Source organism: Biomphalaria glabrata, chromosome 1 (genome assembly GCF_947242115.1).
Source record: "Biomphalaria glabrata chromosome 1, xgBioGlab47.1, whole genome shotgun sequence".
In the NCBI taxonomy this organism is placed as follows: Eukaryota; Metazoa; Mollusca; class Gastropoda; family Planorbidae; genus Biomphalaria; species Biomphalaria glabrata.
In genome coordinates this window covers 12,287,070-12,313,873 of record NC_074711.1, presented here as the reverse complement: position 1 = coordinate 12,313,873, position 26,804 = coordinate 12,287,070, and the positions used below count along the sequence as shown (strand labels likewise).

Below are 26,804 nucleotides of genomic sequence, written 5' to 3'. Positions count from 1 at the left end.
AAAAAAGACCTGTGGCAAGGATTTTTTATATCAAATGTTGGGACTCACATTTCAGAAAAGAGAAAATTGTAATCGAATAAAATTAATATCTATATATGAATGCTACAGCTATCCATTTCTATAAAAAATGTAAAATGTGCAGTCTGTAGTTTATCCTTTTTATGTTGTTTTCCCATCGCTTTATTTGTCTGCCTCTTCTTCTATTTCATGGTACTGTTCCCTGAAGGAAGGTCCTTGCAAGCCTCAAAGATTTGTAAGGCCAAAGAGTTTTAGTTTGCACATTTTTTTCATTAGTTAGCAGGTCATCATGGGGTCCAATCACTTAAATAACCCTGTTCTCTAATCTCCTTGTTTGTAATGCGGTCTTTAAATGTGATACCTAGGATCCTTCTGTAGCATCTCAATTCTATTGCAAGGATCCTCTGCAGTCAGCGTTCAAGACTTGCAACTATTTAAGAATGTGGCCATGACTAGGGAGCACATCAGTCTGATATCAGTGTTGAGGGCTATGCCTTTGTCTTTCCATATTGTTTTGAGTTTTGCAAGTGCTGCTGTAGATTGTGCAATTCAGGCCAGTAGTTCAGGTTTGTTCCCTCATCTGAGACAATGCTCTGAGGTATTTAAAACTACTGACACTTGTCAATGAGCTTTTCACCTCCAATACTTATGCCCCTTTTAAAGTCCCTTTGGCTATTGGTCATAATTTGAGTTTTTTTTGGCATTTATTTGCAAATAAATGCTGTAGCTTATGCAAGGAGTAAAATAATTAGGATCAGAAATGTTTATAATCACTAAATTAAAGTAGATTATAACTTATATTTGTATATATCTATATTTTTATTCACAGCTTTAAAAAAAACATCTAATGTTTAGTCTGCATTACATTTCAATACTATAATCAGTACATTGAAAGAGAAATGTCACCATGTCTTCAAGCATTTCTGATAATCTAACAAGTACTCAGAAGGCTAGAATAGAAATCAATAAAAAAAAGGCTCTGCTTCTTAGGCAATCAAAAATTACCAAAAGGCCTCATGAAAAAGACCAGAAAAGGTATTAAGAATATTCTTAGTAAAAAACATTTGGTAGTATCTAGTTTATTAATTATTGTTAATTATCCAGTTAGTAACTTGGCTCATCTTAATTTGAGGAGACAGAGGGTGATGTAATTGCCCATGATTCCCACAGTGTATTAGTAAATCTGTGGAAAGAAATTGCATCAAAATGTGAAAGCTGGATTTTCTACTGATTGGGTTCTTAGAGGAGGCTGCCTACACCTCCCATTAATCTGAATCTGACATGGCAGGATGGAGCCACACTGAGCACCTCCCTAAATAAAACAGATGACACTTAATACCATTAAGTCCTACCCGTCCAGTGCCATATATTGTTACAGCTGGGTATGGAATCTTTATAGAATACCTGGATTGTACTGAAACAGATCTGCTGTGCTGCATTTAGTATGGACGCTGAACTCACAGGCATAACTCTGGCTTTTGAGCATATCAAAGCCTAAATGCTTAACAAAGAAACAAATGCAACCATGGTCATATTACTCACAGACTCTTGCTCCAGTCTTCTGGCCTTAAGTGATCGGGGGACGGTAATCTCTGATAGCAGATGACATCAACCAATTTATTGGTGCTGTGGTTTTTATGCTGTAATCCCCCTTTGCAATACTGTGTGAGGGCCAATGTGGCAGCAGGTACCCTTATAAGAGAGGGTGCTTTGACCATAACCACTATTGAAGCCCCAAGCATGTTTCTACTGACCATGGGACAAATCTGAGAGTGGATCATTAAGAAGTACCAGAGGTGGAAATTGTGGACAGAACACTCAATAACTGCACAGTTTAGGAAAGAAACTTTTGAAACTAACAAAAATATTTTTTTCCTTTCCTTTGTATTCTTGGGGCAATATCTTATGAACTTGGTCATTTTTTTCTGTGGCCTACGAGGGTGTCATGTGGCCAGCACAATGAGCTACTGTCTTTACTTTTCCTCAACTAATGTCAGGTACCCATTAGAGCTGGGTGGACTCAGAGGTGCCCAAAGATCCAGAAATTAAAAATTCCAGTCTTCACCAGGATCGAACCCGGGACACCCAATTCAGAAACCAAGTGCTTTACCACTCAGCCACTGCACCTCCATTTACTTAATATAGAACTTGAATAAAACTTGAACAAACTTCTTTCTAAACAAAAATGTACTTAACTTTTATTGACAATTGATACATCTTAAAATTCCAATGAAGATATATGTAGAAACTAAAAAAACAAACAAAAAACCTTGTACAATATAAATAAAATATAACTCCAAAACTACAATGAACACCTGCCCTTCTGTTTCTCAGTCCCCAATTTCCAGCCACACACTATGTTTTATGAAGTTCATCTACCCTACCATTAGACATACTCATGTTTACATCAGAATACATCAACCTTACACTATGTTTTATGCACTTCATCTACCTTAAGACAGAATACATTAGCCGTACACTATGTTTTATGAAGTTCATCTACCCTACCATAAGACTTACCCGGTACTCATGTTTACATCAGAATACATCAACCTTACACTATGTTTTATGCACTTCATCTACCTTAAGACAGAATATATTAGCCATACACTATGTTTTATAAACTTCATCTACCTTAAGACAGAATACATCAACCTTACACTATGTTTTATGCACTTCATCTACCATAAGACAGAATACATTAGCCATACACTATGTTTTATGCACTTCATCTACCTTAAGACAGAATACATCAACCTTACACTATGTTTTATGCACTTCATCTACCATAAGACAGAATACATTAGCCATACACTATGTTATATGAACTTCATCTACCTTAAGACAGAATACATTAGCCATACACTATGTTTTATGCACTTCATCTACCTTAAGACTCATCAGCAAATACAAACATGCACACACACACACTCTTATAACACCTAAACATTTTAAAAGATAAGTGATGATAATGAAATCTAACTTAACTAAAGCATCTCCACCCCAAAAAACAAAACAAATATTTATATTTTTAATGCTTTCTTTTTGTTAAAGTTGCATTGATGGGAAAGTCAAGCGAGCACCTGTTGATGTTGACACTGGAGCAGGTTTTTTCTTAGAAAGTTCAGATGACACAATAGACACTAAAACTACTAAACAAGGGATAACAATCATACATGAGCCTGGTAAGATGTTTTAGCATTTACAGGCTTTTTGTTTGTTGTATAGAGTAAATGTTTAGAATGCAATAAGACTGATGGAGTATTTTTTTTGCTCTGACTGTCTGAAAGTTTTCAGTTGATGCTATTATATATATATATATACAGGTGTTCTTTCCAATAAGAATATTACTATGTTAATCTAGTAAGTCATCCCATATTATTAGAGTCATTAGAGGAATTCTTCTTCTTTGTTCTCATTTTACATGTTGGAGGGTTCAGATCAGTAATCCTCTATCTGAGATGAACTGCGCAGTCAGTGGTTTCCAGATCAGGCAGTTCTCCATATAGTAGACTTTTAGCTTCCGGAACATTTGTTGTCTTATTCTGTTGTGTCCGGTTCTGAATCCAAAAATTATGAGTTGGTCAGTCGAGATAGCTTATAATAGGCATCCTTTTTCTTGTAATTGGGATGTGAGCTTGTCCAATTCTCATTTATTCTACACTCTATTATTTTCATCATTTCTTTTGGGTAGAGAGGGATTTTCATTTGTTTGTTCATTCTTCCATCTTTGGCCAGTATGTCTGCTTTTTCATTACCTTTTAATTCAATGTGTGCTGGAACCCATTGAAGAAGTTTCCTTGCTATTGATGTTAAGGTTTACAAGAGCTGTCTTGAGTTGCTTTATATAGGAAGTATCAGAGTTTTTCAGGCTTTGAAGGACTGTTTAGGCATGTGTCAATAAGTCAATTTGGCTGTTTGGTGTACATGGGTAGTTTATTAGTGTAGTAGCTGCTAGTTCAAGTGCTTGCCTTTCTGCTCTATGGCTGTCTGAGAGATTGCCAGTTGCAATTGACTTTTCCAGTCTTTCTCCATTGGGCCATTCAATCAGTATGCCAGCTCCTTCGTTTGTGTTGGATTTTTGAGAGGATCCATCTGTGTAAACTCTGACCCATTGGTTGTTAAGGTAATGAGTTTAATAATTCCTTGAACTGTGGTTGTGATCGGATTTTTTGGTTACATTTTCGATGCTGTCTCTTATAGGAGGGAGGGAACTCTGGTCCTAGGGAGGAAAAGCATTATGCTGCTTTGTTGACTCAATAGTTATATTTCCTAATTGGTATTTCTTTCTAAGGTTCTGTGATTCCTTAACAAAATGAGTTCTTTTTAGCCAATTTGGGTGCCAGTCTTGTGGATTTTGGATTTGAGTGGGTGCCTCTCTAAAGATTCTATTTCGGTGAATTGGGACAGGGTTTTTTTCTCTCTTCTTTCATCCAAAGAAACCATGACAGCGATTTCCTCCATAGCTCTAATAGGTGTTTTTTTTACAGCTCGTTATAATCTTTAGGCCTATATTTTGTACATTGTATAACAGGAATAAATTTATGTTCTTAAATCACAACATAAAAATACTTTCTAACTAAGCTCATTAAGCCATTTGAACATCATCGCAAGGGAAAAGTCTTAGATAACAATAATGCTTTTAATAACATTACTTATGCCTCATGTATTTTAGGCATAATGTGCACTTGAACTTAGTGTAAAAGTAACAAATTACTTTTTTGTTATTTGTCTTATTCTAGGTCCTTTAATTGAAGTTGACAACCTTTTTTGTGAAGAATGTAATAAAGAATTTTTAGATTCATATTTGTTTTCTAAGTTTGACCATCCAGTATGTGACTCATGTCGGTAATTAATTTTTTTTTTCCTTAGAAAATCAAAATTGTTTTATTTAGCCTTGTTTAAATGGTAATTAAAAAATAATTTTTGTATTAGCAGCACTGATGTTCTTTTCTTGTTACTTTATTTGACAGAGATGAAGAAAAACATAGTTTAATCACAAAAACAGATGCAAAGAATAACTATTTGCTTAAAGATGAGGACTTTGACAAACGAGAGCCACCACTGAAATATATTGTTAGAAAAAATCCCCACAATGACAAATGGGGAGACATGAAACTATACTTGATGCCCCAGGTCAGCTCATGTACTCAATTATAATGTTTTTAAAAGTGACATTATTTAGCTTCAGTTTTTAGTTTTGAACACATTTCCAAGCTTGGCATATTATTTGTCAGTTACTTTACTAAAAACAAAGTGGTGCCTTGCTTTCAGTTAACTGGGGGAGAAAAAGGAAGAGACAAGAGAGTTGCTTTAATTCTAAAGACAAATGATGATAAAACTGCTGTTATTTACAATATAAGAAGGCTACTTGGTTAAAACAAAATCTAAACGTTAGACAAGGATGAAATTATTGCTTAAATAACTGACTGACTTTCCAAAAAAAGACTACTACTTGAATATACTAACCTTGAATTTTTTAATTTAGTGAAAAGTGTCAAAGTAAATTCTAATATTGAGGTAGTGCTGGCCAAATGAAGTTACTTGTTTGAAATAATAGTTAAAATGTTAATGTGCATTTTATTATATATTGCAGGTTTGGAAAAGAGTACTGGAAGTGTGGGGTAATGAAGAAAGTTTAGAAGCAGCCAGGGAGGAAAGAAGTTCTAACAGAGAAAAGGCCAAACAAAAGAAATTCAATAAAAAATTAAAAGGTACCGTTACATTACATCTAATAAGTAAATGTTGTTTTTTAGCGTCATAGTTGTGCAATAAAATGATGTGGATTAGGACATATTGTAAATATATTTTTTTACTTTAGCCCATTATAAATAATTAAAGAAGGAGTTTCTCTTATTTTGAGCTAAGTACATTATAATCTTCCACTAGATGAACATGCATTAAAGATGTCAAATAAACCTTTTCTTTTCAGTAAGGATAAAGTAAAAAATAAAACAATGAAAATTATTTGAATTTTACAGAACTTTGACTTGTGCAGATTGGAATAACTTGGATTTCACCTTGGCATCTAACTTTTAATACATAATTATAACTATCATTAGAATACTTTAAAGAGCATACATCTTAGTATCCATCGTTTTTAAATTTTTATATTCTAGAATTACGTATGTCAGTACGAAGTAGCTTGTGGAGAAAAGATTTGTCTGGCCATCAACACGAGTATAGGGATGAAATTTATGATGAAGATGAAGACATGTATTCAAAGACATGCTCCTCTTGTGGCCATGTATGGAGTTATGAGAAAATGTAGTTACATTCAGTCATTGGCATTATTTGTTCATACTTTTTATGGCATTTGTTTTTTTTACAAGTCTTTATTTAAGCTTACATATTGAAGAAATTTATCCCGTAACATTGATAATTTAAGCAACCATTTTAATTAAAATGTCTTGTAAAATAGTTGTAATTTCGTATACATTTTATTAAGTTAATCATTTTTAGTAATGATAAAAAATGTTACAAACTCTTTGTTAATTAGTTGGCATATAGATTTATTTATTATTACTATCTTCATGCTAGTTATACTGATTTAGTATTAATTGTTTCCTTGTTTTGATTGCTATCAACTTGATTTTTGAAGAGCTTATACAGCTGTTTATAGCTATACACTGAACTTGAAAACTAAATTAATATATATAAAAACAACAAAAGCCTTTTTCTTTTTATAATTTTTATCACAAAACATTTAATAACATCTTTTGTCCCTTGATAGCATTTAGAGATTATTTAACTGATCCTTGTACACCATTTATACCATAATAAAAAATAAGGTATGCTAAAGGTGCACTTCATCTCTATCAGGAACTCCTACTGAGAAGCAATAATGTACCATACATTACTTAAAATTATGAATGTGTCATAAGTGTGAAAAATATCTAACAAACTTAAGCTAATGTTGATTCAGCAAAAAAAAATATCTATGCATAATATTGAAGATTAGCTTTCTTTTTGGCTTGAACTTCAATTATAGCATCCATATAGTCTTCATGGGAAAGTTCTGTTGCTTCACGTCTCATGGCAATCATACCCTGCAATTGGAAGTGGCAAATCATAATTAGTAATTTACTAAAGAAAAAAAAAAGTTTTATTAAAATCATGTGATATGAATTGGTTTAAGTTTAAAATTGACAGTCATTACTTTAAATTTAAGTAATGAAATAAAAGAACAGATGTAAAACTTATGCCAGTAATTTTTTTTTAAAAATTGACTCACAGCTTCAACACACACAGCTTTCAGTTGAGCTCCATTAAAATCATCTGTGCATCGCGCCAACTCCTCAAAATTTACATCCTTACTGAAAAAGTGTTATGAAATATTAAAATATATTTTTTAAATAAAAGAATTTTTTGACTGAACTATTAAAAAAAAAGGTTTAAGAATGTGTGACTACTTGAATTGTATTTGAAACAACAAGCTCATACTTCACATTCATTTTCCTAGAATGAATCTGTAGAATGCGTGCTCTAGCTTCTTCGTTTGGCTGAGGAAATTCTATTTTTCTATCAAGACGACCTGATCTTAATAAAGCAGGATCCAAAATATCCACTCTGTTTGTCGCAGCAATAACCTATACAAATAAAAACTGAGATGATTAAGAGAAAAATAAGCATTTGGATAATCAATAGTATAAGGTGAATTTTCTTATATACCTTAATCATAGAGTTTGGCTGAAAACCATCCATTTGATTAAGAAGTTCTAACATAGTTCTCTGTACTTCTCGATCACCTGCCTTCTCACTATCAAATCTCTTAGTACCTTAAAAAAAAATGAAATGACAATTGGTTCTTCTCACATTAAGCAAGCACATTTTTGATATAATAAAAAAAAAAAAAAAAAAAAAAAAAAAAAAAGCAAAGTAAGTTTAATTTGTCTATTTATGCAGTTTCTTACTCTTTTTGTCTAAATAAATTCAGATATCTGTTTAAATTTCAAAACTTAGCAGACCATTGATCGGAATTACCCCCCCCCCTTTTCCAATTTTCCAGAACTTTTCTAGTCCGAAATTTAAGTTTGGAAATTCCAGACATTATCAGACTGCACCAGCAGGATTCTTAGGAACATGTAAATAGTGACCAGAATTAAAAACAACATACCAATTGCATCAAGTTCATCAATAAAAATAATTGCAGGCTGTTTTTCTTTTGCTAGTGCAAAAGCATCTCTAACTAGTTTAGCCCCATCACCAATGAACATTTGCACTAGCTGAGGTCCAGCTAATTTCAAAAATGTTGATTTGGTCTGTGCTGCACATGCTCTGGCTAGTAACGTTTTTCCAGTACCAGGTGCACCATATAGAAGAACACCTAAAACATATTTTGTTCAGTTTTAGAATGATTATGATGCACATGTGTGAAATACATTAGTATAAATGCACTGAAGGAAATAATGACCATCAAATAAATAAAAGGATAAATATTGTATAAAGCTTCAACTTGCAGTAAATTTTATTTATGTAATCAATTTCTAGTCTAAAAAGGCATACTGAATTCAATGAAAAGTTCTACCTTTAGGAGGTTGAATGCCTAAAGCTTCAAATCTTTCTTTGTGTGTCATTGGCAATACAACTGCTTCAATGAGCTAGTAAAGTGAATGAAAAATGAATACTAGATAGCATACTTCTAAAAACAATATTAATATTTAAAATTACTGGTATTTAATTTCAGAGACATATACTGTACCTCTTGGATTTGTTTATCTAAGCCACCAATATCTGCATATTGTTCTGTTGGTCTTTCATCTACTTCCATAGCTTTTACTCGTGAATCATATCTATAAAGTAATTCAAAATTATCAAATGAAAGAAATTATTTTCAGCAACAAAATTTAATACTTTTTAAATTGATTTATAATATAAAGATACAATGATAAATTTGATAAGAAAACAAAAAACTTACTCTGCTGGTAGAGTTTCCAGAATGAGATAAGAATCTTTATTAACCCCCTGAAAGAAATTTTGGATAACACTGTAACGTTTTAAAAAATTAATTAAATATGTACTTGACAGCAGTTACTACTATTTATATAGGATCACCTAACCTACCACAAGATCTCCTGGTTTTAGTTTTTCTGCATCAACAAGTCCAATCACAGGAAGAAAGTATGTCTGTGTAAAAAATATAATAATTAAACTTCACTTCTGATGTCAAGTGTAATAATTGATCTCTCTGATAGCAAATGTAAGTAAAAAAGTAAAGTTCCCCTTTCAGACCTTGTGATCTATAGGGGGATGATGTTAAGGTTCCCTTTGTTTTGCCAACGGTAAACAAGCAGGGTGTCATGTGGCCAGCACAAAGACCAGCCACCTTTACTTTTCCCAACTCAATTCATGTACCCATATTAGAGTTGGGACTCAAGAGGCGACTTAAAAATACCAAAATTCAAAATCCCAGTCTTTACAGAGATTTGAACCCATGACCCAAGGTTCAGAAGCCAAGTGCTTAAACACTCAGCGACCTAAGTGTTGAAATTTCATTCAGCATAGTAATATATTAAACGGGAGGGGGGGGGGGGGGGAGAGAGAAGAGAAAGACATTTACAGCATTACTTCCTAATTAAAATATGATATGGTCAGAAATTGTGTCCATAGCATTTTGACAATATTAAAAAAAGATTAATAATATTGACAATATATATATATATATATAAGATCTCGTGTGGAGTTTTTGATCTTCCATCGAGCGCCTCCCCAGGTGGCGGATAGGGGAATGCCTTCCAGATATGGTGGGTACCGGGGAAATAAAATACCCGGGGTGGACCAAAATCAAACCTGCTGCCTTGCAGGAAGTGGAGGGATCCACAAGGGCTAGGGCACCTTACCCGAAAATAAAGGCAGCTATCCAGAGAGCTGAAAGGGGCAACCCCCCAGATGGTTATGCACAGGGCTAACAACTCTGTCATATAAAAAATACTGTTACGAAAGCTAATACACACAAGAAAACCCGGACAGATCTCAATGGAAAACGACCTAGGCCTGGAAAAGGACATGATTTTTGTTTTGCGATGACGTGGAAGCAGATCTGAAGCAGCTTGGGGTTAGGGCGTGGAGACGAAAGGCCCAGGAGAGATCTGAATGGAAGGATGTGTTAAAGCAGGCCAGAGCCCTCCATGGGCTGTAGCGCCACTGGGATGGATGGATGGATATATATAAGATCTACCTTAATTTAGCTGAAACTATATCAAAATATATTTAATGCAGATACATTTTATATTTTGTATAGATGGATAGTTATCTTCTGTGTATTAAATCCATGAAAGATGGACATTACATAGTAATTTCAAATTAATTAGTTTCTTCTAGATACTTTTAAAAAAAAATCTAAACTAAGACTAGGGTTTATAAAATTGTATCTGCACAAATTGGTTACACTTGTATACATTTGGAAACATATGTTACAGATTTCTAATAATATGTTGATGTAGGTGGTCAGAGTTAGATTTTTAAAAATGTGTAAAATGTATTTTTTAACCCCCCCCCCCCAAAAAAAAATAAAATCATTAGAGAACATATATATAAATAATTTCATAATAAAAATATTTTTTTTTAAAGATCACTCCTATTGAAAATACTAAACATGCTAGATTCAAACATGTACACTGATTGACAATCAAAATCTGCAAATATCCTTATTTGCATGCCAATTAAAAATTCTAAATCTAAAAGTCTTTTCCCTTTATTGATAATTACTTATAATTAACATTTTTATTACCTGTCTGGTAGATGTTTTTATGACTGCACATTTTCCCTTTCTTTGGGAATCAAGATCTATGTTAGCACCATCTTCTTCTCCTTGGTCTTGAGGGTCAACATCTAATAACTAAATGCATGAAAAAAATAAATAAATAAACACCCTTAAAAATATATGTAAAGGTGCTTACCAAATTATAGAGACTGAAAATGCTTCTATCTAATGCTGCAAATTGAAAAGATGAATGGTTACCTCAATCACATTGGAAACTAAGTATGGAAGAGTTTTGTTGACTTTGATTTTTTCTGTATTTTCCTTTATTTTTTCCTTCTGAGCTTGCAACTCATGCTGAATGCGCATAATTTCTGACTTCATAATCTGTTAAATTAAATAGAAACTCTTAAAGATCATGACGATGAAAAAAAAAAGTGTAGTTTACAAATCAACATGAATTATTATGAGTTAAAAATAAAAATCAATATTAAATAATTCAAAGAAATACAGCACTTGTTAATTTTCATGAATGTCAATTCAAAAACAACAATAATTTACACACCTTAATTTCATTATCAAGTAGTCTAGTTCTTCCTACAATCTCATCAGTTGGCATACGCAACACTTCTTCTCCAACAGACTCCTACAAGTGTTTTGACAAATTTAATATTAAATTCTATTTAAGCAAATGATATATTATTGGCAAAAATTAGAAACAATTTTCTCTAGCAAATTAAAAACTGAAGCAATCTATATGTTGCCAATTGCTTTGTAGTTTTTTTTTTTTTTTTTTTAATAGATATTTAGTGCTGCTAACTTGGATTTGGACCAGATTATTGGATAGCTATGAGAGAGCTATCATAGACTAAGAGAGAATGAGCTACATGTGAGTAAATAGGAAAGTAAAAATAGTGTACACAAATGATGGGGGTTCATTTAAATTGTTCAGTTGGCTTGTGACAAGTTTTAAAAAAAAATTGCTTTGTATAGCGCAACTTGCATGCTATAGCCTTCTTATTATAGCATGTTTAATGTGATCTCATCCATTTTATGTCGACATGTGCAAGGAGGAAGGGGGTTTTCATGGGTGCTCACCAAACATAATTCAGCCTGAGCTAAATCCCAATTTTAAAATTTCTTCAAAACAGAGTTCGCTTGCTGTAAGGTGGCCAAGTAGAATATATGCTATTCATCAGCCACACATTTATAAGTGCCTAAATTTATACTTTGCTAGATACATGAGAGATACAACAAAGACAAAGCTTCCATGATATAGCATGAGCCTTGAGTTCCAAGAGTGACCAAGAGTCTTGACTTCACTCTTAGGACAATTTATCAATTAAAAGAAAAAAAAAACTAGATTGAATCTAGAATATCTAGATTTCTAGATCTAGCCACCTTATAAATGCCTTATATCATAATTCATATATTATGATATATGACTTTTACTTTTAGATGTAGTATGTATAATCTTCTATATAAATATATATTATATGTAGTATTTGTAGACTTGTTGTAGACTTATTGTAGACTAGATTCTAGACTCTAACTACTTGTCTCCTGTCCTAACTCTAGAATTTCTGAACTAGATCTAGATGCAGTCTACATACAAATGATACATATAAAGATAATAAATAAAATATAAATAATAGATTAGATTCTATTATTCTATTTCACTATTTGAGTATTTCAATGTCATCTACTACACTACTAGTCACTAGACAGTAGACTACAGTATATAATATAATATAATATTATCTATGATCTATGCTAAGACGTAAGTGACTATGATATTGATATAATAATTAAATAATATTGATTAATATATTATATCATAATATCATATTTAATATACGGCATTATATGGCCATAAATATGGACATGATGATTAGGGTTATCGATAATTCGAATTTTATAACTAGTCAGTAGTCTAAAGACCTAACTTTAGCCTAAAGTTAAAGTAAAAGTTCGCTATTGACAGTATTGACGACGCTGTATACCAAGAATGTAAAATTAGACTCATTAAGTTTTTATAAAACATACCTCGCCATCATCCCAAATTGATTTATCCTCTAAAGAAGACATTGAAGATTTAGAAATCTATAGATCTAGATCTATTCTATGATTCAGCAACTAGAAAACCAAAAACAAAAATTTGTTTACCGGATGTGCAAACAAGAAAAGAAAATAGAAATATTAGAATTATCACTGACCTACATATCTAGAATCTAGACTAGATAAAGGGTCAGACCATGTAGATCTATTCTAGATCTAGATTAGTTATACTCTAGAATCTAGATCTTATCTTAAGAAATACAGATGTTACTTCAAAAAAGAAGATGAAAGAACATATTAACTAGAGCTATTAAACTTTTTTTTTACCTTTACCTATCCCTTAGTCTGTTGGACCGTTGGAGTTGGGGCTATTAAAGTAGAAAAATAATAATATGACTTAATATTTAAGCAAGTTATATAGGTCAGCTCATAAATAAAATAAAGGTCAGTTGAAGCACTCAACAAATTTGATCTGGATTTAGATCTAATTAAAACCCAGAAAAAAAGTCAAACTAAACAGTTCCTAGCAGATACAAGACTATAGATCTAGAAAATTATCTAGATTCTAAGTCTAATTAGATATACCGTGTATAGACTTATAACTTTTATTACTTATAGATCTAGATATATTTTCTAGATCTATATATTACTCATTACTGTTCTTACAATAAGAGTCTTATTAGATCTAGATAGATAGAACTAGATCTACTACAAAATTTGGTAAATTTAGTTCAATACCGTATCAGTCGTAATCAGTTTCAGACTAAACTAAGGCCTAAGCCTAGGGCTAAGGCCCAAGGCTAGCCTAAAAGGCAAAGGCTGGCTAAGCCTAAGCCAGGCATTATCTGAATCATTATCATTCATTATGATTATGATAATAAATCATAATAGTATGATTAAGTATGATTAATTTGGGTAGTTAGCGAAGACGTTTGAATAACCAAGTCCAATAACTTGAATAACGTACTTTACTTGTCTTTTGTTTACTATATATTATTAAACTTAAACTATCACCCTCTCTATATTATTAGTATAGACAGTAGACAGATGTCTAATATAGTATAATATTAGTCAATATTATATAGATTCATTATATTTGATTATATACTAGATCTATATACTCATTTATGATCTATCTAAATTCAAATCACTAGTGACATTTTTGCTATAGTGCCTATAGTGACTAATGATCTATCTATATCTAATTACTAATAGTACTAGTAATAGTAGTAATGACTAGTGAGTCAATATATAAGATTTAGGTAATAAGTTATTATTATTTATTATAACAAGAGTCTAAGTCTAGATTCCTAGATCTATCTTGTATCTACTATCTGGCTTGACACTCAAGATTATAATATAATTTAATCATTTAATCTATTAGACTAAGATTACGACTAGATTCTTAGTCTTAGTAAACTATGTCTAGTTACTAATATTAAATTAGTATTGTAGTATTTTAAGTATTACAATCATTCCCATTCTAGATCTAGATAATTGAAGGGTTCAGATAGCTAAAGTTCATGACAGATGACAGACCAATATTGAATAATAAATCTGATTCATCATTCATGTCTGGGGTAATAGTAACTTTAGGATTTGTTGAAAAAAAGTTTTACTAGACTCTAATTTCTTGAGCTCTGTTGAAATGTAGTCAGATCTTATACTTATGTTATAGTGTCAATAATGTCTCCTCTTTATAAGTATAAGTTATAGATATAGAAGGAAGAGAGCTTTAATTGGTTCCAGGGTGAAAATAGAGGTTTAAAAAAGATATTCCTGTATAAAGATTTTTTTTTTAGTGCCAGATTTGTGGATTTTAGTATTTTTAGATTTAAGTGATTTTAAAATTGATAGACTGTATTGTTTACATATATAAGGTCTAATGTCAATTACCGGTATATGACTAGATTAAAATTATTGGTTGGAAGTTTATTGCTCTTAGTAACTCTTAGTTGTAGTCGAATAGTTTAAATTTTAAAAGCATTCTAACAACCTAGGTTAGTAAGAGTTTTGTAGGCTGGACTAAAACTAATCAATTTCTATACTAAGGAGCAGAACTTCAGCTATTCTTGAAAAACTTAATAAGATAAAACAATTTAGTCATAAACTAAACTTACATAAATCTAGTGATACTTTGGTAGAGGCTCTTCTAATAATATTTTGTGTAAATCTAAGAAGATAAGGTGGACAATTTTTAATCTTTAGTTAACATTTTTTTTATGTCTAAATATATGTTTTGCAGTAAATTTTATTATTAAATTTTGATTATATGGTATTATTCAGTACCAGTAAGCAATATTTTGGCGCTAGAAGTTCTGATAATAATTTAACACACAAAAATAGATATATGTATGTATCTTGATTTTTAAAAAAATTATAAAATGAGCATATAAATGAATGACTGTGCCGCTTTGTTCTTCTGTAATATTTGATTTTTAAAGATTATATCGCAATATATATATACACAAGGTTGCAACACTTTGTCATCAGTGTATCTACTACAAAGAAATGCCCTTGTATCTTAAAGATTTGATCACTCCATATGTCCCTCAGAGAGCCATGCGCTCAATGGACTCAACGCTTTTTAGTGGTGCCAAGTTTCTCCCTCAAAAGCTATGGTCTTTTTCAGTGCATGGACCGAAGGTTAGGTAACTCACTCCCCATTGATCTCAGGCAACATGCTACACTACTTTCAAGAAGAACATTAAGACCTACCTGTTTAAAACTTTTTTTTAGATTAGTTTGTCATTTTAGCCATCGTGTTTGTAATGTTATTACAGCGCCTTGAGCCTACATTTTGTTTGTTAACAGAGCTTTATAAATGAAATTATTATTCTTATATATTCTGAATTATCTTTTTCCAGGAAATTTACCATAATGCCAAGAAAAACCTTTGACATTATTAAATTAGCTCTTCATGGCTGCACAAATAGACCATTTTACCACATTGTCTTACTAAAAAATATTTCACCCCGAGATGCCCCACCAGTGGAACAGCTAGGAACATATGATCCGATGCCGAATATTTTCAATGAAAAAATTGTTTCCTTAGATGTTGATAGAATCAAATTTCATTTAGCAAATGGTGTGGCGTTAAGTAGACCTGTTGAAAAATTATTAGGTAAGAAATAATTCTTTATTTTAAAATCATTTTTAGGTTGCATATTATAAACCATATGCTGGTAATTTAATTTTTTTTTTTTTCAAAAATGTTGTGGAGCTTTTATTTTAGAATATATTTTATTTTATAATATTTAATAGCCCTCTGTTGTGCTGTAAATGAAAGAATTACAATCAAGTATAAAGTATACAAACTTTCTAGGCTTACAAGCAAACAGAACAAATTTACTTTACAATAAAAACTGACTTGATATATGATTATGTTCCTTATACATGCATTAGATTCACTTTCATGTATCTTAGCTTAGGTGCACATCAGAGCATGCAGTGCACACTTTCTTGAGGAGTCACTCTTTACGCTCAAAATGACTTGCACAATAAATGAAGCAGTCAGAATAAATTGTAACTATTTAAAGTTAATTTATAAATGAAACAAAAAGCCAAACAAAAAACGTTTACTTTTGGGCTCAGCAGCAAAGTGTTTGAAATATGAGATTGTTCCAAAATGTGCTTCCATGCCATCAGAGCATTTTATTCATGGATACATTGTTGAAGGAATTTTTGTAAAAGGTTTTGTGCTATTTTTGGATCTTAAGAAACACAACTCATCTTGATTCCTTCCAAACTCCAAAATCTTAGTTCATAAGGCACTAATTATTGTATGACCTGAACTATTACAATTTACTTCATTCTTAAAAAAATAAAAAACTCTATTTCAATAGAGCATCTTTCACTAACAAAACTATTATTATTATTAAATTATGTATTTATTTCATTTTCAGGACTTAGTGGAATGTTACCTGTTCATCCTGTTAGCTATTTAACAGCTATGAGAAATAAAAGAAAGTTGGTGAGTGAGACAACTAAACAGGAAAAAGAAAGTACTGATGTAAAATAATGAGCCAAGATAATCAGTTTTATTAATAAAAATTTAAAATATTTGTTTGCCTTTTTTAAAGTTTATAAAATATTTTACTGTTGATAATAAAATAAGTGAAGTAGAAAAAAGAGTAAGCCTAAAATAAACCACATTGGGAATGTAGTCAGTGTCTCAGGTGGAACAGATTAAACGTCCGATAAATCTAACATTTACACACCTAAACCAACCTAGAAATCTCCCCACATCTCTAACAAAACTAAAATAAGAATCTATAACTCTTATGTCAATATGGTTCTAAAAGATGGAGAACAAATAAAGCAACATAAAAAAAAAGTACAGACCTTCATCAACAGATGTCTGATACTGTGGCATGACAAAATAGAAAACGCCAAAAAGATGGAGATGGGTTGACAGAGAAATATAGAAGTGCAGATCTGAGAAAGTGTGGCAATGGATTGGTCACACCCTTAGAAAAGATACCAACAACAGAGCTAGACATGCCTAAGAGTGGAACCCCCAGGGCTCAAGATACAGAGGAAGACCAAAAAAAAACGTGGCAATGCAGTGTACTAGATGAAGTTGAGAGGACAGGAAAGAATTGGGAAGCCACTAAAAAGCTAGCAAGAGACAGTAGAGAGTGGCATGTTTTTTAATGAGGCTCTATGTTCCATGAGGAACACAAAGGAAAGATGATGATATAAAAATAATAAACAGGGCTGGATTTAAGGGAGGGCAGTTGGGGGATACTGCCCGAAGGGTCAACAACATAGGTTAAAAAAAATCACAATTTTGACAGGTTAGAAACTTTTACATTTTTTCCAAACATTATAGTGACATTACTTTAAATCTTAGTTACGGTTAAGAAGTGTCAGATTGTAGCGTGCTCGTGATATATAAATGCACCTCAGGATTTACTGAAGTATGTCATTCCAAGGATTACTCATATATATGCATTTCTTGAATTAAAATATGCATATTAAGTAATTTTATTTTTTAAGAAAGAAAATTAGTTTCAATTTATAAGTACTTTATTTATATATATTTCTTTTAAAATATGATATGCTTTTAGATATTTGTATTATAATTAATAAGTGGATTTTTATTAAACATTTCGAAAAAGTGTAGGGGCCTCCACATACTGAAATCCGGTCTTGATAGTAGAACATTAACATATTACATATTAATAAAAAAAAAAGTCTCTTTTGAGGGACAGCTCATACAGTTGTCAGCCCTACATGCTTTGGGAGAATATCAAATGTTAAAGCCTTTTTAACTTGTGTGTCATATCTATCTTATATAACATGAATAGTGGACTTTGTAGGTTATAACTGATAAACAAATGATACAAACACATCCTTTTTTTTCAAAACTTTTATTTTGACAAGCATTACCTTTAAACCAAACACCCTTTCTTGAGAATGATATTTGCGTATTGTTGATTTTCACTGAAAAAGTAATCAAAAGTATAAACTGTAAATAGCTGCAAGTGTAAAAGTAACCTGAAAGTAAAGTGACAAAGTTGAAAACAATAACTAATCTATTTTTCACTTAAAATGTATTGGTCTGAAAATATTTTCCATTAAAAAAAAAAGGATTTCACAATGTTAAAAAAACTACATTCATGTTAAATGGAATGTGTGACTGAGAGGCTAAATATGCTTGAGCTTGGCTTAGCTACCCATCAACTGACTTGAGCAGAGTCTAAAGTGCATAAAGTTAGCACCAAAACCTTCTCCCAGATACCCACTGGTCCACACCACAAATGTGCTCTGAGCAAGCTATAAGCATGAAAGTTTTAAAAAAGTCATATGAAATTGGGGCTAGAGGGTTCAGTTTAAGTGGATATATATATATATATATATATATAGAAAAACTATGAATGCCTCCAAGATCTACTAACCCTAATTTGGGAATCATAGTAATATTTGTTGTCATAGGACAACATTTTGCAATTTGAAAGCAACAACACAGAATTCTCGTAAAGTGTTAGCTTGCAAATGTTTTTCTTACCCTGTATGTACAATAGCAAAAGCTTTTTTGGCTCTTTCATAGAAATCAAATCTCTCAACAAACTCTATTTGGATCTGCAATATTTATTGATCATTGATTAAAAATAACTATTTCTTTTAAAAAAATGTCTACATATAAAAATAATAAACTTGGCTATGGGAGCTTGATGATTAATGAGGAATGCAGTATGTCACGAGGCTACGCAGTCCCAGCTGGGTTGACACGCTGTTACCTACATAGTTTATCACATCAGGTGCAGACCTGACAACGGTCTGGCTGGTGGTCAATTTAGGTTCTCTTTTCATCCTCTATGTCTTCCTTGCCAGTGAATTTTCTTTTGGTCTCAAATGTCTATCCTGCTGCCTTTGTAAGAAATCTCCAGCTATCTTGTTTGGAAGCTGCCAGATGTTCTTTTCTTTGCCAGTTATAGTTGGGGCCTAAGCTGGTCTTTAAAGCATTTCCAGGGAGGCATCTCTGTTTAGCCGACCACCTTTCAGATCACCAAAAATGACATACAAACATGGGTAAGGCTTCAAATCTGAGGAAAAATGAGGAGCTGGCAAACCTTAGGCAGTTTGCAGCACACAAAACTACAAACTGACAGGGCCTGCTGTGATGCCGCTGATCCCAAACTGTATAGGTACTTGCTGATAAGTCTACATGTAGAGGGGGGAAATGCTGAGTAGGCGACAATGTTCCAACCATAGCTATATAGTGCCCAAGCATTCATCTTATTTCTATGAGATGATTCATAGTTGCTTCAAGACTGCTCTATTTTCTGTCTGTTCCAGTTTCTTAATGTTTTTTTGAGTTGAGGGGTCCCAAACAGAGGATGCTTATTCTATTATTGGCCTAAACAAGGTTAAATAACATTTTAGTTTTATGTTCTTATTTGATTTATAGAAATTTCTTTTAATAAACCCTAATGCTTTGTTTGATTTTTTGATAGTTTTATCAATATAAGGATTCCATGACAGTTTTTCATTTATTATAACACTTAGGTAATTTGCATTTTTAGTCTGTGTTACTGGTTTACCATGAATAAGATAAGTGGAATAAATTTGTTTTATTTTTATTTTGTTACTCTAAATAACTGACATGTTTCTGGGTGGAAAGACATACTCCAATTTGATTCCCATTTCTGTAATTCATCTAATTCCCTTTGTAAAATTTTCTGTATCTTGTGTTGTTTTTATTGTTCTATATATTATGCAATCATCTGCGAATAATATGACTTTTGTTCCTGAACTAATGCATTTGGTAAATCATTTATGTAAATTAAAAATAGTAGTGGACCTAAGACTGTTCCTTGAGGTACACCTGAGTTTACTGTTATTGGTGTTGATTTAGAGCCATTTATTATTACAGTTTGTTCTCTCCCTATCAGAAAATCTTTAATCCACTGATGCGTGTTAAATGTATGTATATTAAATACCAATACCTTTTTCCCTTCTGCTTTGTTCAATATTTCCTGATAACTATCCCAAATAGGAGTTTTCAAGCCTTTAGCTTTATCAGAATCAACCAAGTCCATTCTTGCAACCTTAAATTATAAATATAGCACCATAATTAAATTAAATTAGAAAAGAAAATAATACATAAAAATTTATTTACATAGATGTAATTGAATGGAGAGAAAAAAAATTGGTCTTACATTAATAAATAATGACTAGAAACAGGATAAATACAGCCAATGGACCCCCATGATGACCTGTTAACTACTGTCAAAAATGTAAGCTAAAACTCTACTGCCCTATCAGAAGGTCCTCAAAACTTTAAATGATTGGTTTTGGGACAACTTAGAATTTTGAAATAAAAGAAATAGTAATAAATTAGAAAACAAATCGATAGTCGTAGCTGTTGGGGGATAATGCTAGTTTTTTAATAAAAACTTTCTTATGTAAACTTCACATATAATGTTTGAGAAAAACTGTGGTATGAATGTACATTTCCTCTGCTTCCATGAACAAATTCATTTGCTATTTTTTGTTTGTTATGTGCAATTCTCTATTGTAATTAAAATTTCCTCAAGGATAATAAAGACTAATACAAAATAAAGAAAAACAAAAAATTTAACAAGATTCTCCAATAAATTATGTAGTATTAATGTAAGTTGATTTTGAAAATCCTTACAGGATACTCAACATACTGATCTAGGGGAAACAATGTCATAATTGCCTCCAACAAAATAGTTGCACTGAGTCCTGTTAAAAGGAATGGGAAAAAAAAAAGGTTATACATTTATAGTTGTAATAATCTAAGATCTAAGCCCACAACTATCTAGTTTTCAAACTTTTCTTTATTAGCTGAACAAGTGCAATGAACAAAAATGAAAAACAACAAATACACATTTATTCTTTAAAGGTGAAACTATGAAACATAGATATATTTTATCAGAGTGTGCTATAGTTACCATCAGCTCTGATTTGTTTTGGTCCACAGGTGCAAATTGATGCCGTTGGGAAATGAATGTCAGCAAGAACTAAAACATAAAAACAAATATTCTTTGTTTCGCATGCTAAGAAAAAAAATATGGCGATTCAAACAAATATTCTGATATAAAGTGGCAGATCAGAAATTTAATCACAAAGCTCAATTAAAAAAGTTCATGCCTCAAGTAAAATAGACACAAACACACTAAAATCATATTAGTAATTTACTAGTAAAATGTGAGAGTTTTTATAAGATAAATAAACAATATAGTGGCAAGATTTAGACTTAATGCAATCAGTATAAATTCCACATTTCAGCAATACTCTAAAGAAAGAATCAGTGTTATATGTACCTTAGAAACATATTAGTAAGTGGGTAGAGATGCAGAAGACTGAAAACTAAAAAAAAGATGCTGCTTGTTTTTACATATTTTAGAATTTTCCTTTATATTTGAAGATTATTACATCCTAGCCAAAACCTCCTGCAGAATGGCGGGGATGGCAGTGAGTAGGATTTGAACCCGAGACCACTGAACGACAGTCCAGAGTGCATAACACTGACCATGCAGGCAGCTTAAGAAGCTCTTTGTGATTGTTCTGACAATCAGAGGCACAGCACAAGAACTATTACATCTGTTATTTAACTTTTCTTTCTTTTTGGCAATGTACTTAAAATCAATGATACACACCAGGGCACAATTGAAAAGGCTTAACTACTGACCAATGGCCAATCCAGGAGCACTTGAACTCTCAATCTCTACCAAACATGTCACACAATATATGTCATATCTGCGCTATTGAGAGGGTTTTACTGAAATCTAACAAGCATTGTACTTAAAAAAAATGTTTTATTGATAATTAGTCTGTTATTCTAGTATTAAAAGCTCTACTATTTGATAATAACTATTGATAAAATAAAAAAATTGTTAATATGACCCACATGTTGATTCCATTCCACAGTTGTAAATCAATCAATGTATTTAAAAAAGAATACTAAATACAAATAAATAAATAAAAAAAAAATGAATCTGTAAAACTTAGAATAAGTTCAGTCTTATGAGTCTATTTAGTGTTTTAGTCTTAAATTAAGGCATGATCATGTCAAATAGATCTACTATAGTGTCTGTCTTTAGCAGTCTCTTGAGTTTGTTCAGTTTCCTTTAAATAGATGTTAAAAGTAAACTTATTCTTATTGATGTTAACTTACTTATTTCATCTCCATGACCCATTTCTGCTAAAACTTTTAGAAGATCTGGAGAAAGTTGATTTGGAATTCCTCTCAGAGGCATTTTACTTCAACACGTTTGTTTCAGTCAATTAAACAAACATAGACCAAGATAGAATCTAGAAATTAGATGGTTATTGGTCTGTTATTACAGAGAAATAAATTAATATAAACTAATAAATTCAACAATGAAATAATAGAGACTTCATCTTAAGCAAGAGTATAATAGACATTAAAGCTCTCCATTTATTACGTCACTTTCTCACTAGTAGTTTTCACAAAATAATTACAGTAAATAATGTAATACAAGTAATATATAATATAATGTCACATCCTTCTTTTTAAAATTCTTATGACTGATATCTGCTTGGAACCTTGACAACTTCTGTTGTCTTGACACAGCAAGTTCTTTAGACATAGGTCAACAAATGCTTGTTTTGTTAGTTCTAGGAGTTGTCTGTTCAGTGTCCTCGTATGTGTTACAGTACCCAATAGTCTTCATCAAAACACTTATTTAAAAATCGTTGTTTTCATTTGTAGGTTTTACCATTAAATGGTGTTTGATCTAGGTGACAATATGGTACAACTACTTTGTACATGTTTCCCCTATTTTCTCAGTGTAACATTAAGGAAATCTTGTATCGTATTTCACTTTACTTATTATGTTGTCCATTTAGTAATATCTGTGCATTGTTAGACAGATGGTTTCAACAGATTAGGATCAGTTGGAACAATATCTCATATTTATAAGCAGTTGTGATGGTGACTATGACATTCCACTTATCGGAGTACTTCTGTAATCAAGCATAGAGAGATAAGGATATTTCCCACTTTTGTATGCTTGTCAATATATGCTTGACAATACCAACATATACACCTCACTTTGATTATTTGAAGAGGGTATCTGGGGTTTTGATAAGATTATTGTAAAGCTTCACTATGTAGCAAATTGTCTATATTTGTATCTGTTGAATGGTATATTGTCACCCACTGTGTCTTCCAGTATGCCATGTCTATGGACATTGACTTTCAGTTCCTTGATAACATGTTCCACTGTTTTGTTCCCAAGTTGCTTAATTTCAGGGTATTTCAAGAAATAGTCAACTACTAGCAAGTAGTCATGTTTGTGCCATTCAAATAAATCAAAAGTAACCTTTTTCCATGGTCTGTCTGGTACAGGATGAGGTACCAATTTTTCTTTAATATTATTCTTTTGAAAGTTGCACAACTAGAGCATTTCCTAATTGTTTAAAAAAATGTTAGATAATCCTGACTAAAATAATATTCTTCTTGCTTCTTATTTTTTTCAAGACTAAAATGAACTGGATGCAACTTGTTTAGAATTTCACTCTTCAAACTAGATAAGGAGTAGGCCTAATTAGTTCTGTTCTCATATACAATATTCCTTTCTCTTCATGAATACTTTCTTAGAATGGCAATAAAATTTTACTGTTTCTTGCACTTCATTTTTCAATTTTAGCCATCCTTCTCTGACATAATTACTCAATACTTTCAGTTAAGCATCCAATTCAATTTTCGGTTGAACTTCTATCTTCCAATGCTGTTGTGCTATGATTCAAATGCTCATAACCATAAGTCATCATCTAAACTTGATTTTCTTGACTACTACAGAGAAATTAATTGATGTAGACTAATAACACAACACTATAATAGAGACTTCATCTTTACCAAGAGTAGAAAATAATAATTTAAATCCAAGTATATAATACAAATAATTTTTAATAATATAAATTAATTTAGCTCCCAATCTTAGTAATCATTAAAGTTTTTGCTATAATCCTTAAATCTATAGACTCTATTTATATATAGGCCAACTATAATAGAGCTGTAACTCTATAGATATATTCTATAAAATATAGTCTCATTGCAGCATGGGCGTAGCCAGGATTTTTTTTGGGGGGGGGGGGAATTAGTAGACTCCCTCCCATTGTCAGCAAGGGGGACTGGGGGAGCTCTGTGATTTCCCCAGCGCGGGGTGGAGCTCCGCCACCAAGCACTATATCCAGTATTGAAAGCCAACAAAATGCATATTCTGAGGTATCTACAGTGCATTATCCTGCTATTAAAAAGTTTTATTTCAAAGACCTTATGTGCTATTCTTACTGACATAGATCCTTCCGCGTCGTTCAGGGCATTGGGCAGCAAGCTGCTTCCACAAAAATCTGTCACTGACAATGTCTGAAGCCTCTTCCCACCTGCTCTGAGGATCTACATGAAAGTGTGGCGCCAAGTTGTACTAGGATGTCCCTGTTTGCGCTTTCCTCATAATGGCCTCCATGTTATCACAACTCTTATTATGCGTAATTCATTTTGCCGGAGAACATGTCCCGCAAACCTCATGTGACGCTCTGTCACAACCTTACTAAGGGGTCGACTCCTAGTTCTGCATAGGATTTCCTTGATTGAGACCCGATCTCTATAACTGACTCCTAAAATCCGTCTAAGCCATCTTTGTTGAGCCACATTTTTTATTTTGGCAGATGACTATTCACTGCACTTTATTAACTCTTTCTCTCCTGGTTGACGATGCCAATGATGATATGCTCCCCATTAAACTAAATTGGTTTTGGCTTTATAAACTTTAATTTGTATAAATTAAGGGAAAGTTAGTTAGTTGGGGTCCTCGCATTGTTGATTAACAAGAACGAATAATAATAACAAAACTCTAGGTATAAGCTATAGACACCAAATCAGCTGTTTAATCTTATGCTACTTGGTTGACAACAACAGTTACAAGGGATGTTACTCCCAAACACCAAATGGTGCAACCTATATAAAACACACATCAACAGCATGGTAACAATTTTTGTAGAGTAATAGGTCCTCACATTGTAACGATAGTAACGGTCTTATGTTTAAACACTTGAGGGTCCATTAGTCGAAGTTACAATAGTTGAAGTTACATAAGTTGAAATTATAGCCTATAGTTGAAGTTGTTGTATCGTTAATTTTTATTTTATGAAGAATTAAATCAAGTTTTTATTGAATTGAGAAGTTAATTTGAAGAAGTTTATTAAAGAAGTTTTGAGAGAATACAGATGTTTCTTCAATAAATTATCAAATTATCAATATAATCTCCAGCGTGATCTGTTTAATCAATGATTAATATAAGAGGCATTACTAAGAAATAAATAAACTGAGACCATCACAGTATATCGATAGTAATTTAATGTAATAATATCATATGATATCAGTAATCTATGAACATGTTAGCGTCATGATTAGCCGAAAATTTAAAAACATAATTTTAATTACATTTAATAAATGTAAATAATGTTTTTAATAGATTTGATTGTAAAATCATGATGCAAACCTTCATGATTACCAAAATCACAATCATTCTACAGTGTCTACACATACTTAGTCTAGCGGCTACCCAGAAATCTGCTATAACTAAAAGTATAATATAGGAATATAGAATATAGGACTATACTATAAATATCATAGTATTATAGTATATAGTTCTATCTATTATTTTAGATGTCTAATATCGGGTAATCTAGACTAGATATATTAATATATACACATAGTGACATACATCATACAGTGATACACCTATATGACAGGCTATGACGCCTATATCTATGTCAATCTCTGAACTACACCTCAGTCACCTGTCTGATGTGTCTTCTGTCTTGTAATTGTTTTGGGCAGGCAATCTTAGAATTAGACTCTTTATGACAATAGCTGAATAAGAAAGTATAGAAATTATAGATCTAGATTTGATTTGATATAGATCTAGAGATCTAGAACTATAGACTCAATACTTCTAGTAAAATATGTAGGGGTTAGGACTTAGGTCAAGGGTTAAAGTTAAAACATCAGCCATGAATCAATGTCATCAGACTATATTTATATATACTAATATAGAGATCTAATCATCTATTCACTATTCTAAAGACTAAAGTCACTAAATGATGTCCATGTCACCTTTGCCTTTGTGCTCTTTGATCTAGATCTATTTATATCTAGACTTATATCTAGATTCCTAAACCTTTTTATACTATTAGTATTATAGATCTAGATTCTATATAATCTATAAACTATATCTAGAATCTAGTCTATTAATTAGTATTACTATTATTCGACATTAGAATAAAATAGCGAAAGCCTTTAAAAACAAATATCACATGATATAGATCTAATTTGGCACGTGATTCTCAACACGGTAGCAGTACTAAATTATTATAGTAAACAAACTGTTCTACTAGGTAGTCTAGTGTCTAGGCTCTAGTCTAGAAATTCTAAGAAGTAGATGATCTAGTAAATCTAGTCTAGATGATAGTTGATCTATTATCTATTATTTTCTATATAGATCTAGATGTAGATCTCGACTCG

At 31.8% G+C, this 26,804-nt stretch overlaps 5 protein-coding genes across 15 annotated transcripts in view; 3 read left to right on the top strand and 2 right to left on the bottom strand.

Annotated features, from left to right (window-relative positions):
• Window positions 1-6,692, top strand: part of LOC106061173 (DNA repair protein complementing XP-A cells-like) — a 9,001-nt gene extending 2,309 nt beyond the window's left edge. Inside the window, exons 2-7 of the mRNA XM_056022377.1 lie at window positions 848-1,053; window positions 3,073-3,203; window positions 4,761-4,866; window positions 4,992-5,154; window positions 5,615-5,732; window positions 6,138-6,692. Coding sequence (XP_055878352.1) covers window positions 926-1,053; window positions 3,073-3,203; window positions 4,761-4,866; window positions 4,992-5,154; window positions 5,615-5,732; window positions 6,138-6,289 — 798 coding nt within the window. The 5' untranslated portion in view covers window positions 848-925 and the 3' untranslated portion in view covers window positions 6,290-6,692. The remainder of the gene's footprint in view (window positions 1-847; window positions 1,054-3,072; window positions 3,204-4,760; window positions 4,867-4,991; window positions 5,155-5,614; window positions 5,733-6,137) is intronic.
• Window positions 6,693-13,121, bottom strand: LOC106061169 (26S proteasome regulatory subunit 6A-B). The gene is made up of 14 exons (XM_013219241.2): window positions 13,103-13,121; window positions 12,764-12,853; window positions 11,283-11,363; window positions 10,979-11,104; window positions 10,748-10,855; window positions 9,082-9,144; window positions 8,936-8,982; window positions 8,720-8,810; window positions 8,546-8,618; window positions 8,135-8,344; window positions 7,690-7,796; window positions 7,462-7,607; window positions 7,253-7,334; window positions 6,693-7,067 (listed from the first exon to the last, which is right to left on the bottom strand). The coding sequence occupies exons 2-14, from the start codon at window positions 12,803-12,805 to the stop codon at window positions 6,957-6,959; spliced, it is 1,287 nt and encodes a 428-aa protein (XP_013074695.1). The 5' UTR covers window positions 12,806-12,853; window positions 13,103-13,121; the 3' UTR covers window positions 6,693-6,956.
• On the top strand, window positions 11,581-16,839 carry LOC106061170 (28S ribosomal protein S16, mitochondrial-like). 2 transcript variants are annotated; one of them, XM_013219242.2, is made up of 3 exons: window positions 11,581-11,606; window positions 15,643-15,899; window positions 16,681-16,839. In XM_013219242.2, the coding sequence occupies exons 1-3, from the start codon at window positions 11,596-11,598 to the stop codon at window positions 16,794-16,796; spliced, it is 384 nt and encodes a 127-aa protein (XP_013074696.1). In that variant the 5' UTR covers window positions 11,581-11,595; the 3' UTR covers window positions 16,797-16,839. The 2 variants fall into 2 exon arrangements, with proteins under 2 accessions (XP_013074696.1, XP_055878414.1); XM_056022439.1 differs by lacking the exon at window positions 11,581-11,606 and adding an exon at window positions 13,653-13,675.
• On the bottom strand, window positions 15,150-26,672 carry LOC106061172 (fucose mutarotase-like). Of its 7 annotated transcripts, XM_056022415.1 has the most exons (8): window positions 26,397-26,538; window positions 26,081-26,153; window positions 22,428-22,564; window positions 21,202-21,270; window positions 20,922-20,992; window positions 20,230-20,331; window positions 18,789-18,862; window positions 15,150-18,223 (listed from the first exon to the last, which is right to left on the bottom strand). In XM_056022415.1, the coding sequence occupies exons 3-8, from the start codon at window positions 22,507-22,509 to the stop codon at window positions 18,172-18,174; spliced, it is 450 nt and encodes a 149-aa protein (XP_055878390.1). In that variant the 5' UTR covers window positions 22,510-22,564; window positions 26,081-26,153; window positions 26,397-26,538; the 3' UTR covers window positions 15,150-18,171. The 7 variants fall into 7 exon arrangements, with proteins under 7 accessions (XP_055878390.1, XP_013074705.2, XP_013074703.2 ...); XM_013219251.2 differs by lacking the exons at window positions 26,081-26,153; window positions 26,397-26,538 and adding an exon at window positions 26,545-26,672; XM_013219249.2 differs by lacking the exon at window positions 26,081-26,153.
• Window positions 26,641-26,804, top strand: part of LOC106061175 (spatacsin-like) — a 28,404-nt gene continuing 28,240 nt past the window's right edge. Inside the window, exon 1 of one of the 4 annotated variants that reach the window (XM_056022283.1) lies at window positions 26,641-26,677. The gene's annotated coding sequence lies outside the window, so the exon portion shown is untranslated. The other 3 variants (XM_056022277.1, XM_056022262.1, XM_056022269.1) reach the window with 3 other exon arrangements.

Coding starts and splice junctions, on each gene's coding strand:
- LOC106061172 (XM_013219251.2), bottom strand. CDS start 22,509: ATGCCTCTGAGAGGAATTCCAAATCAACTTTCTCCAGATCTTCTAAAA. Junction 18,863..20,229: donor ACAAAGCAGAAGGGAAAAAG/GTATTGGTATTT, acceptor TAAATATTGCAG/ATCCAAATAGAGTTTGTTGA. Junction 18,224..18,788: donor TTTGCTATTGTACATACAGG/GTAAGAAAAACA, acceptor TTACTTTTTCAG/TGAAAATCAACAATACGCAA.
- LOC106061170 (XM_013219242.2), top strand. Junction 15,900..16,680: donor ACCTGTTGAAAAATTATTAG/GTAAGAAATAAT, acceptor TTTCATTTTCAG/GACTTAGTGGAATGTTACCT.
- LOC106061169 (XM_013219241.2), bottom strand. CDS start 12,805: ATGTCTTCTTTAGAGGATAAATCAATTTGGGATGATGGCGAG. Junction 11,105..11,282: donor TACTTGATAATGAAATTAAG/GTGTGTAAATTA, acceptor TTAATTTAACAG/ATTATGAAGTCAGAAATTAT. Junction 7,608..7,689: donor AGCCAAACTCTATGATTAAG/GTATATAAGAAA, acceptor TTATTTGTATAG/GTTATTGCTGCGACAAACAG.